The sequence below is a fragment of the Oncorhynchus mykiss genome, chromosome 3 (assembly GCF_057628025.1).
Source record: "Oncorhynchus mykiss isolate SJ-2025 chromosome 3, ASM5762802v1, whole genome shotgun sequence".
Classification (NCBI taxonomy): Eukaryota; Metazoa; Chordata; class Actinopteri; order Salmoniformes; family Salmonidae; genus Oncorhynchus; species Oncorhynchus mykiss.
Genome location: NC_143024.1, coordinates 23,363,319 through 23,379,264, shown reverse-complemented (window position 1 = coordinate 23,379,264; position 15,946 = coordinate 23,363,319). Strand labels below are relative to the sequence as shown.

Here is a 15,946-nt window from a genome sequence, read left to right as displayed (position 1 = left end):
AGGTGAGAAGAGGAGTGGAGAAGGAGGTAGACAGGTGAGAGGAGGAGTGGAGAAGACAAGAGACAGGTGAGAGGAGGAGTGGAGAAGACAAGAGACAGGTGAGAGGAGGAGTGGAGAAGGAGGTAGACAGGTGAGAGGAGGAGTGGAGAAGGAGATTGACAGGTGAGAAGAGGAGTGGAGAAGACAAGAGACAGGTGAGAGGAGGAGTGGAGAAGGAGGTAGACAGGTGAGAGGAGGAGTGGAGAAGGAGATTGACAGGTGAGAGGAGGAGTGGAGAAGGAGATAGACAAGTGAGAAGAGGAGTGGAGAAGACAAGAGACAGGTGAGAGGAGGAGTGGAGAAGGAGATAGACAGGTGAGAGGAGGAGTGGAGAAGAGAGATACAGGTGAGAGGAGGAGTGGAGGAGGAGGTAGACAATTGAGAGGAGGATTTGAGAAGGGAGAGACAGGTGAGGGGAGGAGTGGAGAAGGAGATAGACAGGTGAGAGGAGGAGTGGAGAAGGGCAGAGAGAGGTGAGAGGAGGAGTGGAGAAGGAGATAGACAGGTGAGAGGAGGAGTGGAGAAGGGCAGAGAGAGGTGAGAGGAGGAGTGGAGAAGGAGATAGACAGGTGAGAGGAGGAGTGGAGAAGGAGATAGACAGGTGAGAGGAGGAGTGGAGAAGAGAGAGACAGGTGAGAGGAGGAGTGGAGAAGGAGAGAGACAGGTGAGAGGAGGAGTGGAGAAGGAGATAGACAGGTGAGAAGAGGAGTGTAGAAGAGAGACAGGTGAGAGGAGGAGTGGAGAAGGGAGAAATCGGTAAGAGGAGGAGTGGAGAAGGAGATTGACCGGTAGAGGAGGAGTGGAGAAGGAGATAGACAGGTGAGAGGAGGAGTGGAGAAGGAGATAGACAGGTGAGAGGAGGAGTGGAGAAGAGAGAGACAGGTGAGAGGAGGAGTGGAGAAGGAGAGAGACAGGTGAGAGGAGGAGTGGAGAAGGAGATAGACAGGTGAGAGGAGGAGTGGAGAAAAGGAGAGACAGGTGAGAGGAGGAGTGGAGAAGGAGATAGACAGGTGAGAGGAGGAGTAGAGAAGGGAGAGACAGGTGAGAGGAGGAGTGGAGAAGAGAGAGACAGGTGAGAGGAGGAGTGGAGAAGGAGAGCGACAGGTGAGAGGAGGAGTGGAGAAGGAGATAGACAGGTGAGAGGAGGAGTGGAGAAGGGAGAGACAGGTGAGAGGAGGAGTGGAGAAGGGATAGGCAGGTGAGAGGACGAGTGGAGAAGAGAGAGACAGGTGAGAGGAGGAGTGGAGAAGGATATAGACAGGTGAGAGGAGGAGTGGAGAAGGGAGAGACAGGTGAGAGGAGTGGAGAAGAGAGAGACAGGTGAGAGGAGGAGTGTAGAAGAGACAGACAGGTGAGAGGAGGAGTGTAGAAGAGATAGACAGGTGAGAGGAGGAGTGTAGAAGAGAGAGACAGGTGAGAGAAGGAGTGGAGAAGAGAGAGACAGGTGAGAGGAGGAGTGGAGAAGAGAGAGACAGGTGAGAGGAGGAGTGGAGAGACAGGTGAGGTAGATAGTGACAGAAAGATAGTTACAGTAGGTATCATATTCATGATAAAACACAGACAGACAGGCAGACAAACAGACTGAAAAAACAATGCTTTCCTCACCGAAGAGTTGTTGTCGTAGCACCTCGCTTTCAGTGAGGGGGTGTGCCAGGATGGGGGTGCCCAGCGCTGCCCCTGGGTAGGGCAGGCGGGCCAGGGGAGACCCCGACGCCAATGGGTCCATCAGGGGGTGCACCCCGCCCGCCGCTAGGGGCCAATGATGTAACAGGAAACACAAGGAGATATTTAATAAGAGTCACAGCATCAACAACCACGTTATCATCAACATCTGTATCAGACAGGAAGAGCTTTCTCAGGTCCAGCTCAAAAGAGCACTAAATAGTAGTGTGTAGATCATAGTACAAGATCACAACTGTGGTTAGCAGCAGTGGGTACCTGTGTCTTGCTGGTGCAGGTGCAGGTGGGAGTGGATGTGTGAGTGCTGGTGATGATGAGGCGTGACGTTCAACATCTGAAGACGCCCCGGAATCTCTCCTCCTGTTCCTCCTCCTCCACTTCCACCACTTCCTCCACTTCCATTGCTTCCCCCTCTTTCTCTTTCTCTCTCTCGCTCCCTCTCCCTCTCTCGTCCCCTCTCTCCACCGGCTGGCAGCCCCGCTCTGTCTCGCTCTCTTTCTCTCTCCCTCTCTCCACTCCTCTCTCTCTCAGATGTGGTGGGGGAGCGAGTGAGAGGGGGGTAGGTCTCGGGAGGGGCGGTCACCGGGGCCGGGGCAGGTGGGGGGTGAGATGGGGGGAGGGAGCTGGGAAAGGAGTGCGTTGCGGGGTGATGGAGGGATGAAACAGGGTTAGAGGAGGGTGGAGGAGGAGTGGGCAGAGGTGCAGCTACCGGGACTGGGGGTGGAGGGGCTGGTGCAGGTGCAGGGTGAGAGGGTAGCGAGGGAGGAAGCAGGGAGAAGGGGGGAGGGTTGGAGAGGGACTGAGGGGCGGGAGGAGGGTTAGGGAGGCGACTCACTGGGGCTAACGCTGGGTTCTGGAGGGGCGGTGGTGGGGGTGGAGGAGCCTGGGGAGGGGGGGTGCCATAAATGGCCACCTCACCTCCACCCCCTCCCCCCAGCAGTAGGGAGTGAGCATGTGCATGAGCGTGTGCGTGGGCATGCGAGTGGGAGTGGGCGAGGGCGAGAGCCGTAGGATCTCCCAAGGAGCCTGGCTGGTACACCCTGTCCTCACTCTTAAACTCAAACCCCGGCTTCATGCGCTCACGGTGGGCTGCCACTGCATGGGGAAACCCCATCCCCCCTAACCCTGCACCCCCCATCCCCCCATGTCCTCCTCCATGTCCCCCTGGCCCTCCCTCCATACTGCCCCCATAGAGGAAACCCAAGATGGCTGCCGCTGTGGCTGCATCAGCAGGCATGTGATGTGGGTGGGCCAGAGCATGGTTCTGGAACTGGGGGAGGAAGAAGGAGGGGTGGACATGGGGGTGGCCATGAGGGTGGCCATGATGGTGGACATGTGGGTGTTGGTGTTGGCGACTAGCCCCGAGGGGGGACATGGCGTGGGGCCGGGCGTACTCGCTCAGGGTCCGCAGTGCGGGGGTGTCAGGGCCCAGGTACGGCCCTCCTAACCCGATCCCCAGAGCCCCCTGTGGGCCAACCACCGTTGAACCCCCCATTGACTGCATGAGGAGGGAGTGTGGGATGTGTTGAGAGAGGGAGGGGTGGAGGTGGGAGTGGTGGAGGTGAGCGTGGGGGTGAGGGTGGGAGTGGTGCTGCTGGGGGTGAGGTTGAGGGTGAGACCCAGGGTTAGAAGAAGAGGAGTTAGGGTCGAGGAGGATGGAGGAGGAGGGGAAGAAGAGAGAGGATCCCTGGCGTTGTATATTTCCATTGTTATTGTCCTTCTGTTGCTGCAGGGAAAGAGGGAGCATTTAAAGAGACAAAATGGAGAAGGAAATTGAGCATTGTGTCCCTCTCCCTCGCTCATCGCCTCCCCCTCCCTGCCTCAATATACTCACTTGTAGATGCCTCTCCAGGTCCCGCTCCCTCTCTCTCTCCCTCTCTCGTTCCCGCTCTTTCTCCCTCAGGTCTCTGGCCCTCTGCTCCACCTCTCTCCGGGCTCTCTCGATCACCTCGTTCCTCTTCTTCCACAGTTTGGAGCCGTCCAGGGGGACAAAGAGAACGTCGCTGCGGGCGCAGGAGTTTCCACTGCCCCGATCTAGAACCCTGTGGAACCTACAACCACATCAGCAAAATATAACAAATTTATGCATCGGATTTTGTTCCCATATGATGATACTATCTTTATTATCTGGCAATGTCTTCTGTGATGGGTGGTGTTATCGTTGATATACTGTAGGACTATCTACAAAACATCTTCTGTGATGGGTGGTGTTATCGTTGATATACTGTAGGACTATCTACAAAACATCTTCTGTGACAGGTGTTGTTGTCTTTGATATACTGTAGGACTATCTACAAAACATCTTCTGTGACAGGTGTTGTTGTCTTTGATATACTGTAGGACTATCTACAAAACATCTTCTGTGACAGGTGTTGTTGTCTTTGATTATACTGTAGGACTATCTACAAAACATCTTCTGTGACAGGTGTTGTTGTCTTTGATATACTGTAGGACTATCTACAAAACATCTTCTGTGACAGGTGTTGTTGTCTTTGATTATACTGTAGGACTATCTACAAAACATCTTCTGTGATGGGTGTTGTTGTCTTTGATATACTGTAGGCCTGTCTACAAAACATCTTCTGTGATGGTGTTGTTGTCTTTGATTATACTGTAGGCCTGTCTACAAAACATCTTCTGTGATGGTGGTGTTGTCTTTGATTATACTGTAGGCCTGTCTACAAAACATCTTCTGTGATGGGTGTTGTTGTCTTTGATTATACTGTAGGCCTGTCTACAAAACATATTCTGTGACAGGTGTTGTTGTCGTTGATATACTGTAGGCCTATCTACAAAACATCTTCTGTGACAGGTGTTGTTGTCTTTGATTATACTGTAGGCCAGTCTACAAAACATCTTCTGTGATGGGTGGTGTTATCGTTGATATACTGTAGGCCAGTCTACAAAACATCTTCTGTGATGGTGTTGTTGTCTTTGATTATACTGTAGGCCAGTCTACAAAACATCTTCTGTGATGGGTGTTGTTGTCTTTGATTATACTGTAGGCCTGTCTACAAAACATCTTCTGTGACAGGAATACATTTCTCAGCCCCTTTATCTATAAATAATAGCTGACATATTATGATAAGTGCCAGTGACAAAACAGAGATAAAACCACATAAATCAGTTGTTAGAACTTGTTAGAGTGACATATGATGGAGCCCTTCTGTTGCTATGACGCCTGTCCCATCTCACCGTGCTGATTGGCTAGCGTGGATCGGAATGTCCACCGGCTTGGGCTCAGGGGAGGGGCTTCTCAAAACAGGAGGTGGGCTTTCACTCTCCTCCCTCTCCTCTATTGGTTCCTCCTTGATGACAGGTGGGGGAGGTGGACCTGTGGACGAATCAGAATGCCCATCTCTAGGAAGTGAGGCGCTACAGCCAGGGGCCGAAGTGCCATTGTTGTTGCCGGGGTTACTAAGAGGTGGGGGTCCTTTTGAGGCGTTTTGAGGTGAGAGGGACTGAGAGAGAGAGTTGGTATGGCTGCTGCCACTGCTACTGTTACTATTGCTGTTAGTCGGGACCAGGTTGTTCCCACTGTTCCCATTGGAGTGGTAGGGGCTGCTGAAGGGGGCGTGGCTGTTCAAAGTGCTGTGAAAAGGTGAGGGCCGACAGCCAGGTGACACACCTGAACCAGGAAGTGACATGTTGGCCCCGGAGGAGGAGCCTGGCGGGTAGGAAGGAAACCCTCCCATCTGATTGGTTGAGGGGCTTAGTAAAGGAGAGAGGGGTGTTGTAGGAGTCTGATTGGAGGAAGAATAATTTGCCGGACGAACGTGATTGGGTCCCAGGCCGGAGGGGGGTTGGGGCTGAGCGAGGGAGGTTTGGGGAGGGGGGAGAGGGGGAGGAGGTGGCGGAGGAGGGTAAGGAGCATTCGGAGGGTGTCCATGAGGAGTGGAGGAGGAAGAGGAGGGAGAAAGAGACGGGGGTTGGGGGGGACCGCCACGGTTTTGGTAGAGAGACGACTCTCGCTGGTTGGTGTCCCTCTCTCGGTCCCTGTCTCTGGGCTGCTGGGCTGGAAAGTGGGGGTGGGGCAAGTGGGGGATCTGAGGTCCACCTGGGTAGTCTCGGCCCAGGTTTGGAGTCATTCCGGGAGGACTGGGGTACTCACGGGCCGGGCCGGTGGAGGGTGGGCCACCAGGGGGATAGTCCTTGGCCCCAGGAGGGTACTCTCTGTGGAAGTGTTCTGGTCCAGGGGGGGGACTGTGCCTTGTCTGTCCCTGGTCCATCGATGGGGGGTAGTCTCGTTTGGAGGCGCTTTGAGGATGTGGGTGGGGGGGTAGGGTAGGGTGGCTGGGGTTGTTTTGGGGTGAGGAAGGGGGGTCGCGGTTTAGCATGGGGGCTGCAGGTAACCCACTGGTCGAGCTTGAGGGGTTTCCTAGGGGGAGGGGGTTATTATTGGGGTTACCATTGCCCCCCACCTCTCTCATCTGGCCTCCAAACTCGCCCCACCGCCCCCCCTCTTTGTCTCTCGGGTGCCCCCTTCCTCCCCCAGCACCGGTGGGTCCAAACTCTCTGTTCTGATTCTCATTACGTTTCTGTAAAGGAAACTCCCTTCCTCCTACATCCCTCTCTCCCTCCCTCTCCCTCTCTCTTTCTCTGAACACCCCCGGTCCAAATTCTCTTCCCCCAGGACCCATGGGGGGGTCTCTCACAGAGCCCTGAGGTCCCAGGCCTGGGTACTCCCGGTTCTGACCCACAAACTCCCTCCCTTGGACCCCATTAGGACCCCCCATCCCACCAGAAGTGCTGCTGTTACTACCACTACTAGCCGAGAAATCCCTACCTATCTCCCTCCCCCCATACTCCACCCTCACTCCCCCCCTCTCCCTCTCGCCGGCCGCCCCCCTCTCCCTTTCCCCTCCCCCAGAAGCGTACCTGGGGAGGTACTCCTTGTGGGGGTGGGGGAGGTAAGGGGGGTGGGAGGAGGACGAATGACGGGAGGAAGGGGGGTTGTAGACGGATGGCAGTTGCTGCTGCTGCACTGGGGGTTGGTGCTGCGGCTGGTGAGCGTGGTGGTTACCAGAGTAACGGGTGTAGCCCCAGCTCCCCTGGCAACCGGTTGCGGTGCCTCCCTGCCATCCGGTGGGGCTGTAGTGGTGGGGGTGGGGCGGGGGCTGGGAGGGGGGTAATGGGCTGGTTTGGGGTAACAGAGAGGGAGGAGCCGTCTTGTTGTCCATCAGTTTCTCACCTTTCTCCATTTTCTCTCTCTCTACCTTGACTTCTGAGGGCAGGTTCTGCCCCCCTAGTTCTAAGGGTTTCAGTGCTGGTGGAGGAGGAAGGGGTGGTGGAGGGGGGTGTGGAATGTTGGGGTTGCCGTGGGGATAGTCTCCCCCGGCGACAGTTGCCTTGGTCACGCACTGAGCTTTAGCTTTGGAGTTCATTCGATTGCCACTGTGCACAGTGTCAGCGCTGGCCGGTCCATACTCCATCTTGCTTACCAGCTTGGAGTCCTGTGAGAAATAGGACTTCCTGCAACTATTGCTGTCATTGGCTGAATCCCCTGCTCCGCGGAGAGAGGGAACAGGAGCAGAGGAAGATATGGAGGAGGATGGCAGCTTCAGAGAAGGGCTGTCCTCTATTCCTCCATCCTTCCTTTCTCCATCCCCGCAAGACTCATCCCCTCTCCCCTCTCTGGCTGCTCTCCTTTCCTCTCCTCCTGTCTTCCCCACTCCTCCCTCTTTCCTTTTCTCCCGTTCCCCCTCTCCTTGCTTTGGTGAGTCTGGACCATCAGAGTCAGAGTCTAAACTGGCTGGAGGCGAGGCAGAGAGACTCGGGGAGGAAGATCGATTGTCCTGGTCGATGTCCCGCCCACTGCTCAGACTATTGGCCAAGCTCCCTACAACTGAGCTCCTGCTGCCCTGGGATTGACCATCCTCGTTGTCACTGTCACGTGACTGTCTGGGAGCCGAGGGTGGGGGCGGTATAGTAGGTGGAGTACTGTCAGTTGAATGAGTTGAAGTCGGTGGGTTGGTGACAGAGGAAGAATCCTGATGACATAAGGTGAATATGAGGAAAGTATTTATTAATTAAATGTTGACATTAAAACATCCTAATTCCACCTAGTGGTGCAGTTCAACATCACATTACACTAACCTGGACTTTCTGCCTCTTTGGCGGAGGCACAAGTTCCTCCCCTTCACTCTCTGACGAATCATGGCCTTGCGATCTGTGATTGAAGCGACTGACAGCCAATTCCTCGCCAGCAGCTCTTTGCTAAGATACAGAATATGCATGCATATCATTTTTTTAAGTAAGAAAGACAAACTCAACGAGAGATGTCACTGCAGGTAAAGCAGTATAAAACACACCACTTTGGCACCACAATTGTATGTATAAGGCAACCATGGTGGTGATGACTCATACAGGCATACAGACACACGGCTTCATTAAGGCTTACATGTAGATCAATATCTAATGACTGACAGCCTCTTCTCTCACTCACACACACATGTACACACAGACACAGACACACAGACACACACACACTCTTGTACAGTCGTGGCCAAAAGTTTTGAGAATGACACAAATATTAATTTTCACAAAGTCTGCTGCCTCAGTTTGTATGATGGCAATTTGCATATACTCCAGAATGTTATGAAGAGTGATCAGACAAATAGCAATTAATTACAAAGTCCCTCTTTGCCATGCAAAAACATTTCCACTGCATTTCAGCCCTGCCACAAAAGGACCAGCAGACATCATGTCAGTGATTCTCTCGTTAACACAGGTGTGAGTATTGACAAGGCTGGAGATCACTCTGTCATGCTGATTGAGTTCGAATAACAGACTGGAAGCTTCAAAAGGAAGGTGGTGCTTGGAATCATTGTTCTTCCTCTTTCAACCATGGTTACCTGCAAGGAAACACATGCCGTCATCATTGCTTTGCACAAAAAGGGCTTCACAGGCAAGGATATTGCTGCCAGTAAGATTACACCTAAATCAACCATTTATCGGATCATCAAGAACTTCAAGGAGAGCAGTTCAATTGTTGTGAAGAAGGCTTCTCGGCACCCAAGAAAGTCCAGCAAGCGCCAGGACCGTCTCCTAAAGTTGATTCAGCTGCGGGATCGGGGCACCACCAGTACAGAGTTTGCTCAGGAATGGCATCAGGCAGGTGTGAGTGCATCTGCACGCACAGTGAGGCGAAGACTTTTGGAGGATGGCCTGGTGTCAAGAAGGGCAGCAAAGAAGCCACTTCTCTCCAGAAAAAAACAACAGGGACAGACTGATATTCTGCAAAAGGCACAGGGATTGGACTGCTGAGGACTGGGGGTACAGTTATTTTCTCTGATGAATCCCGTTTCCGATTGTTTGGGGCATCCGGAAAAAAGCTTGTCCGGAGAAGACGAGGTGAGAGCTACCATCAGTCCTGTGTCATGCCAACGGTAAAACATCTTGAGACCATTCATGTGTGGGGTTGCTTCTCAGCCAAGGGAGTGAGCTCACTCACAATTTTGCCTAAGAACGCAGCCATGAATAAGGAATGGTACCAACACATCCTCCGAGAGAAACTTCTCCCAACCATCCAGGAACAGTTTGGTGAAAAACAATGCCTTTTCCAGCATGATGGAGCACCTTGCCATAAGGCAAAAGTGATAACTAAGTGGCTCGGGGAATAAAACATCAATATTTTGGGTCCATGGCCAGGAAAATCCCCAGACCTTAATTCCATTGAGAACTTGTGGTCAATCCTCAAGAGGCGGGTGGACAAACAAAAATCCACAAATTCTGACAAACTCCAAGCATTGACTTTGCAAGAATGGGCTGCCATCAGTCAGGATGAGGCCCAGAAGTTAATTGACAGCATGCCAGGGCGGATTGCAGAGGTCTTGCAAAAGAAGGGTCAACACTGCAAATATTGACTCTTTGCATCAACTTGTAATGCAACTTGTAATTGTCAATAAATGCCTTTGACACTTATGAAATTTTTGTAATTATACTTCAGTATTCCATAGTAACATCAGACAAAAAAGATCTAAAGACACTAAGGCAGCAGACTTAATATGTGTGTCATTCTCAAAACTTTTGGCCAAGACTGTACAGCTAACCTTGTGGGGCCACACAATTCAGTCCCATTCAAAATCCTATTTTCCCTAAACCCTAGCCCTAACCCGTACTCTTACCCTAACCTTAACCCAAAAACCTAACCTTAACCCTAAACCTAACATTAGCTCCTAACCCTTAACGCAATTCTAACCCTAACAATAATTCCAACCTTAACCCTAAACCCCCTAGAAATAGCATTTGTCCCCAGTTGGTACCCACAAGAATAGTTAAACACGTCCACACACACACTTTACTATAGACAAATCTAGATGGAAAGACTACATGACAAACAAAGCCAAAAGGAGAAAGAGACTGCCATTACTAGAGACACAGAGGGACAACATTACAAGAGTTTCTTAGAGAGAACACGGGAAAGAACAGACATAAAACATGATAGGTTCTCACCGTCTGCCTGTCGTTTCGTTCTGCACGAGAAGGGCTGGGATGCGGGCGTCTACCCCTCCTCTCCTCGTTGCTTCCCCCCCGCCTCCGCCCACTGCGCATTGGCATCTGAACCGCCAGGGGTGGAAGGGGCAAGAAGAAGGAGGAGAAAAGGAGAGAGAAGGAACAAATGAAGAGAGAGAAGGGGAAATGGGTTATGAGGTAGGTAAAAGGGGGTAGAGGTGGGTAAAAGGGGGTAGAGGTGGGTAAAGGGGGGTAGAGGTGGGTAAAGGGGGGTTGAGGGGTGTAGAGGGAGGTAAATGGGGGTCGAGGGGGGTAGTGAGAGGTAAAGGGGTGTAGGTGGAGGTAAATGGGGGTCGGGGGGGGGTAGAGGGTGGTAAAGGGGTCAAAACAATAAGTAAAGAGAACAGTAGAGGACAAAACCAAGGAGTGAGAGAGGGGGAAAGGGGGAAAGAAAAAAGTGGGGGATAGAGGGGGCAGAAAGGAAGGGAGAGGGGATCAGGGAAGGGTAAGGTGGAACGAAGGATGATGAAATAGGGAGGGGGCAGGAATGAGGGAGAAAGGATAGAGCATCAGTGATGGGTGGGGGGGGGGGGGGTAAGAGCATGAGGAGGGAAAGGAGAGAGAAGAGGAATTGGGAGGGTAGAAAACAGCAAGAACGACAAGGTGAGAAGAGAACAGAGAGAGAAATAATTATGACATCAATGTCCACAAAGAATATACACACAGAATACACACACAGAATATCTTAACTTCAAAAGTCTTATTCATCTTAAATGATGTAAAATATAACATCACAATCCATCTCCGTGCAATATAATACAACATATTAACAATAAACACATCTGCAATCTGACCCACACATGCACACTCAGCTACACAGGGGAACATGGTAGAGATGAAGGAAGCCATTGAAACAGTTCATACCGATTCTTTGTGAGTTCGAGTTTTCATCGTTACTCCTTTATGATGTCCATCCCTCCCCACAGGCCATAGCAGTGAATGAAGTGGTGTCCTTGTCTTTCTCTGTAGGACTGAAAATCACCTCACCACCATCTGAGCTTCTACAACCTGGAAAAAAACACCACAATGATGAATTGTCTACCTAACCAGGCCAGTCCCATTGAATTAGGTAGCATCAGAAAACCCCATACAAATCAAATACAGTGATACAACAACAATAAAACAACACGTTATTTTACAGGACACGTTACAGAGCACCATCAATCATAATAACAAATGCTGTACACATATCGAAGGATAAATATTGAACAATCAATATCGAACAATAACATTACAACTACAGTTATAGGCAATTCATTGCAATGGTGGACTGATTAACCTGGCATGGCTTTGAGTGCATATACAAGTCAAGGATCCTCAACACAACGATGCTACAGGAAAACTGATATCTGACTCATATCACACTTCAATACTGAATGGATGCATTGATGAGTAATACACCGCAGTTCAGTTCATTCAGAAGAATCACAGTTAAAGGAAAACTCCACCCGAAAACGATATTTTGGTATTTGTTTCATTAGTCCATTGTTTATATAGTCCCACAATTGATATAGTCCCATTTTGATTCATACCGCCAATTCAACAATGGACTACTGAAAAAAATACCAAAATATCGTTTTGGGTGGAGTTTTCCTTTAAGGACATGGAATCTGTTCACAGATGTATAGATACTGTTGTGTATGACAATAAACACATTTGGAAGAAAATAGTGTGCACAGATTATTCCCTTATGCTGATGAACATTGAATACTGCACAGCACCTTCCCAAAGCAATTGGATGCGTGTATGTGTTCTAGTCTTTATCAGCCTATCAGAACCCACTAAGGTGTTGTTTAAACCTGGGTCAGAAAGAGTTTAAGCTGTTATAGCCATCTCCAGGGCTATCCCAGAGCCACATTATCCCTTACCTACCCTACAGGAGCCCAGCCCAAAAGCAAACCTGCATGGGGTTAAAAAGAGCCCAGCCCCAAACCTGCATGGGGTTAAAAAGAGCCCAGACCCAGACCCAAACCTGCATGGGGTTAAAAAGAGCCCAGCCCCAAACCTGCATGGGGTTAAAAAGAGCCCAGCCCCAAACCTGCATGGGGTTAAAAAGAGCCCAGCCCCAAACCTGCATGGGGTTAAAAAGAGTCCAGCCCCAAACCTGCATGGGGTTAAAAAGAGCCCAGCCCCAAACCTGCATGGGGTTAAAAAGAGCCCAGCCCCAAACCTGCATGGAGTTAAAAAGAGCCCAGCCCCAGACCCAAACCTGCATGGGGTTACAAAGAGCCCAGACCCAGACCCAAACCTGCATGGGGTTAAAAAGAGCCCAGACCCAGACCCAAACCTGCATGGGGTTAAAAAGAGCCCAGCCCCAGACCCAAACCTGCATGGGGTTAAAAAGAGCCCAGCCCCAAACCTGCATGGGGTTAAAAAGAGCCCAGCCCCAGACCCAAACCTGCATGGGGTTAAAAAGAGCCCAGCCCCAGACCCAAACCTGCATGGGGTTAAAAAGAGCCCAGCCCCAGACCCAAACCTGCATGGGGTTAATAGTCTGATAATTCATTCATTCATAGATCTAGAGCTGGGAATTGCCAGGGACCTCACTATACAATATTATCATCATACTTAGGTGCCAATAAAATATGTATTGCGATTCTCACAATTCTATGTTTTGTGTATCGATACTGTGATTTTATTGCGATTTGATGTTCCAAAAATATTGCTCACCATATCTCTGCTGCAAAGAGACAACAGATCATGAGAAAGCGAGTTTTGATCAGTCATGGGAAAATAATATTGCAATATTGTCAAAACGATGCGATACGATATATCATCAAAAACAATATCCCAATATGTAACTGATCTTCCCCCCATCACTAATAGATACAGGTAATTGACCATGACATGCAACATATATGTCCAACTCATTCACCCCTTCATTCATTAGGGTAGTAGACTATGAAATATGACACGGGTTGTACAGGTCCAACTCATTCACCCATTCATTCATTAGGGTAGTAGACTATGAAATATGACACAGGTTGTACAGGTCCAACTCATTCACCCATTCACCCAGTCAAGCTCATGTATACTGAATGAGGATATAAATAGAACAGTGGCACAGTGGGTGAAATGAAGGGATATATTTAGCCAGGTAGTTAGCACTGACAATAGAGGTCCTTGTGTTCAACCCATCGAGCAGTAAACACACAGATTCAGTGTGTGGTGGCACCATTACTACATGTATGAATTATTAGTGCATACTGCATATGTTGACTTATTCATACACTCACACACTTTATACAAACAGTTACAGCTGTTAGTTACAGATTCACACACAGACACACACATTGAATAGTAGTGAATAGTCACTATGAATTCAACATCAGGGGAGTGTGTGTCACCAACTGGCTTTGAACCTGGACTAAGCTCCACAAGACTGTGTTATCCTGCTGAGCTAAAGCCTAGGCATTAGCCTGGAGAGCTAACACAAGTCCACGTCTCAGACTAGGCTACTGGTCAGTCGTCAAGCTATCTTGGTTCACAGAACCCCCTCCTTTACATGTCCAATGTGCATGGCGCTATAGTGACTTTTCCCATAGACATGTTGTCTACTATATTGCAGTAGTTAAAGAATTCACAATTCCACACAGTCAATGATGAGCCATCACTTGTGCTATGAAATCAATATGTGGGGAGTGTAGGCCTATGGGCCCAATGTAAAGCAGAGGAGGGAGGCTATGGATCCCAATGACACATAGATACTGTATACAGTCAGTGTATATCTTAGTCACAGGTGGCTGGCTGCTACTATTCATGGTTTAATTTGCTGGTCCCTGGCTGTGGTCCATCAACACTAAAAGCAAACACAGCATTTACCATAGCTTATAATAATCAAACAATGTATAGCAATGGTCAAACAGACACACACATATGTGCACATTAACTGTTTCTCGCTCTCACACACATGAATGCATTAAAATGAAATATGTGAAGCATCGCAGCATGTCTTTAGCCCGTGTAAGTATGCAGTTTACACAGCTCACAACACCGACAAGCAGGCACCGAGAAGCAGGCACCGCAACGGTTCTCTTTCTCCTTTCTTCTCCCGCTACTGTTATTGATACCCATGCAGATGCGACCGGCTCTGCTATCCTGTACAGCAAGCGAGCTACATCGGAATAGACTAGACCGATGATGTAGACGCTATGTGTAATAGCACATATTGGCTAACACTGATAATGCAGAATAGAATGGGTCCTGTGTCTGTCTATCTATGCCTGTTGTGTTTCTCCCATAGCGTACTGTTTTTTTTCATGTCTTGAAAAAATCATTCGGAATAGAATGGCGAATGCCATTCTTCACCGAGACGCCTTTTCTCGTTGGAATGTGAGTGCGTCTGTTGTGCGTTGTAACCTAACACACATTTTACCCGGGCATGAATTACACATAACGCATGATCGTTAACGCACAAAGAAAGGGGAGGGAAGACACAAACGTGGCCAACAAGAATAGCAAAAATATATAAGCATCCATTTTCCCTTCTCCTTACCTATGATATCCAGCGATGCGTGTCCCCTTTCACTCTCCCTTTCTTTAACCGTCTCTCTCGGTTTATACTGTACGTTGACATGCACACATAGGGGCAGCACGCGCACCTATAAACAGAGGCTGCTGGATCATATTGCAACGGTTCCGCAAATAATGCAGAATGTTCTCTCTCCTTCCCAAATCGTTGCAGGAAAAAACAGGGTGCCGCTGAAGACTGTACGAATTGATGCGTACGTTTGCCTCTTCCCCACCCCCTTCTCCCCCTTCTCTTTCTCCCCCTTCCTCCGTCAAGACGACTTGCACTTTTTGCTGTCGGTACAGTCACACAGTCTACTGAGGGCGAGCAAGGGATGCACTTCGAGGAAGAGAGAAAGAGAGGGCGAGGAGGGCGTGATTTGCATATTCTTAAGGAATGGGGGAGCGAGAAGAAAGGGAGGCAGGGAGAAGGAAGAGGCGCAGAGGGCCAACACTCAGAAGAGGGGAGGGAAGGAGAGAAGTCCCTTTTTCAGCTTTATCTTCCCCCACTCCTATGTAGGATCACTGTGCATTAGCCCACTATAAGCTAATTTGCATGGATCCTTTATACACACAATAACTCAGCTTACAGAATCGTACCTTTTCTCCCTTTGTTCTAAAACTTCTCCCCGTCATTGTATTGATAGGCAAATGGCTACAGCATGCAGCCCAACGTGTAGTCAAAGAGCATCGAACTGAATAATGCCATTATAGCCTAGATAATAGTGCATTCTCAAAGTTTCCGTGTCCATTCTATTCATGCCTAGAACGGAGTTCTTCTTTGAGTGTATAAACCTTTCCCCTAAAACCTAGGCCGAGACCTACCCCGTTTCTTCTCCTTCCACCTCTCTCTCCCTCTCCCGGTCTACCTCTCTCTTTTACTCTGCACAGAGTCGGGGGAGCAAGCTACAGTGTGATCAGTCAAGCGGTTCTGCAAACCACCTCCCTACTCTCTCCTTTCGTTTTTTCTTCCCCCTTTACACAGCCCCCTATCCCGTCCCCTATTGTGTAGTAACCATAGTAACCATGTGAAGGAGAGACCTACTGCGCTTGCGCGCCTTTTACCTTCACGTGAAAAGGCCACGTCTCGCGCTCCCTCTGCTGCTACATTTAGAACATGCAATGGATATACCTGCAACAATTTATATAACAGTGTAGGTACAGTTGATACATTGTTAATACGATGCAGCTTGTGACTGCATTA

The 15,946-nt window shown here is 49.7% G+C and overlaps 1 protein-coding gene across 2 annotated transcripts in view; it reads right to left on the bottom strand.

The window, feature by feature from the left end:
* LOC110537447 (uncharacterized) overlaps positions 1–15,755 on the bottom strand; it is a 41,472-nt gene extending 25,717 nt beyond the window's left edge. Inside the window, exons 1-8 of one of the 2 annotated variants that reach the window (XM_036969205.2) lie at positions 15,343–15,755; positions 11,098–11,241; positions 10,174–10,278; positions 7,816–7,935; positions 4,915–7,709; positions 3,554–3,770; positions 1,978–3,445; positions 1,645–1,788 (exon numbers count right to left, since the gene is read on the bottom strand). In XM_036969205.2, coding sequence (XP_036825100.1) covers positions 1,645–1,788; positions 1,978–3,445; positions 3,554–3,770; positions 4,915–7,709; positions 7,816–7,935; positions 10,174–10,278; positions 11,098–11,124 — 4,876 coding nt within the window. In that variant the 5' untranslated portion in view covers positions 11,125–11,241; positions 15,343–15,755. Of the gene's footprint in view, positions 1–1,644; positions 1,789–1,977; positions 3,446–3,553; positions 3,771–4,914; positions 7,710–7,815; positions 7,936–10,173; positions 10,279–11,097; positions 11,242–14,728 lie in introns of both variants that reach the window. The other variant, XM_036969203.2, reaches the window with a different exon arrangement.
* Between the last annotated feature and the right edge of the window lie 191 nt (positions 15,756–15,946).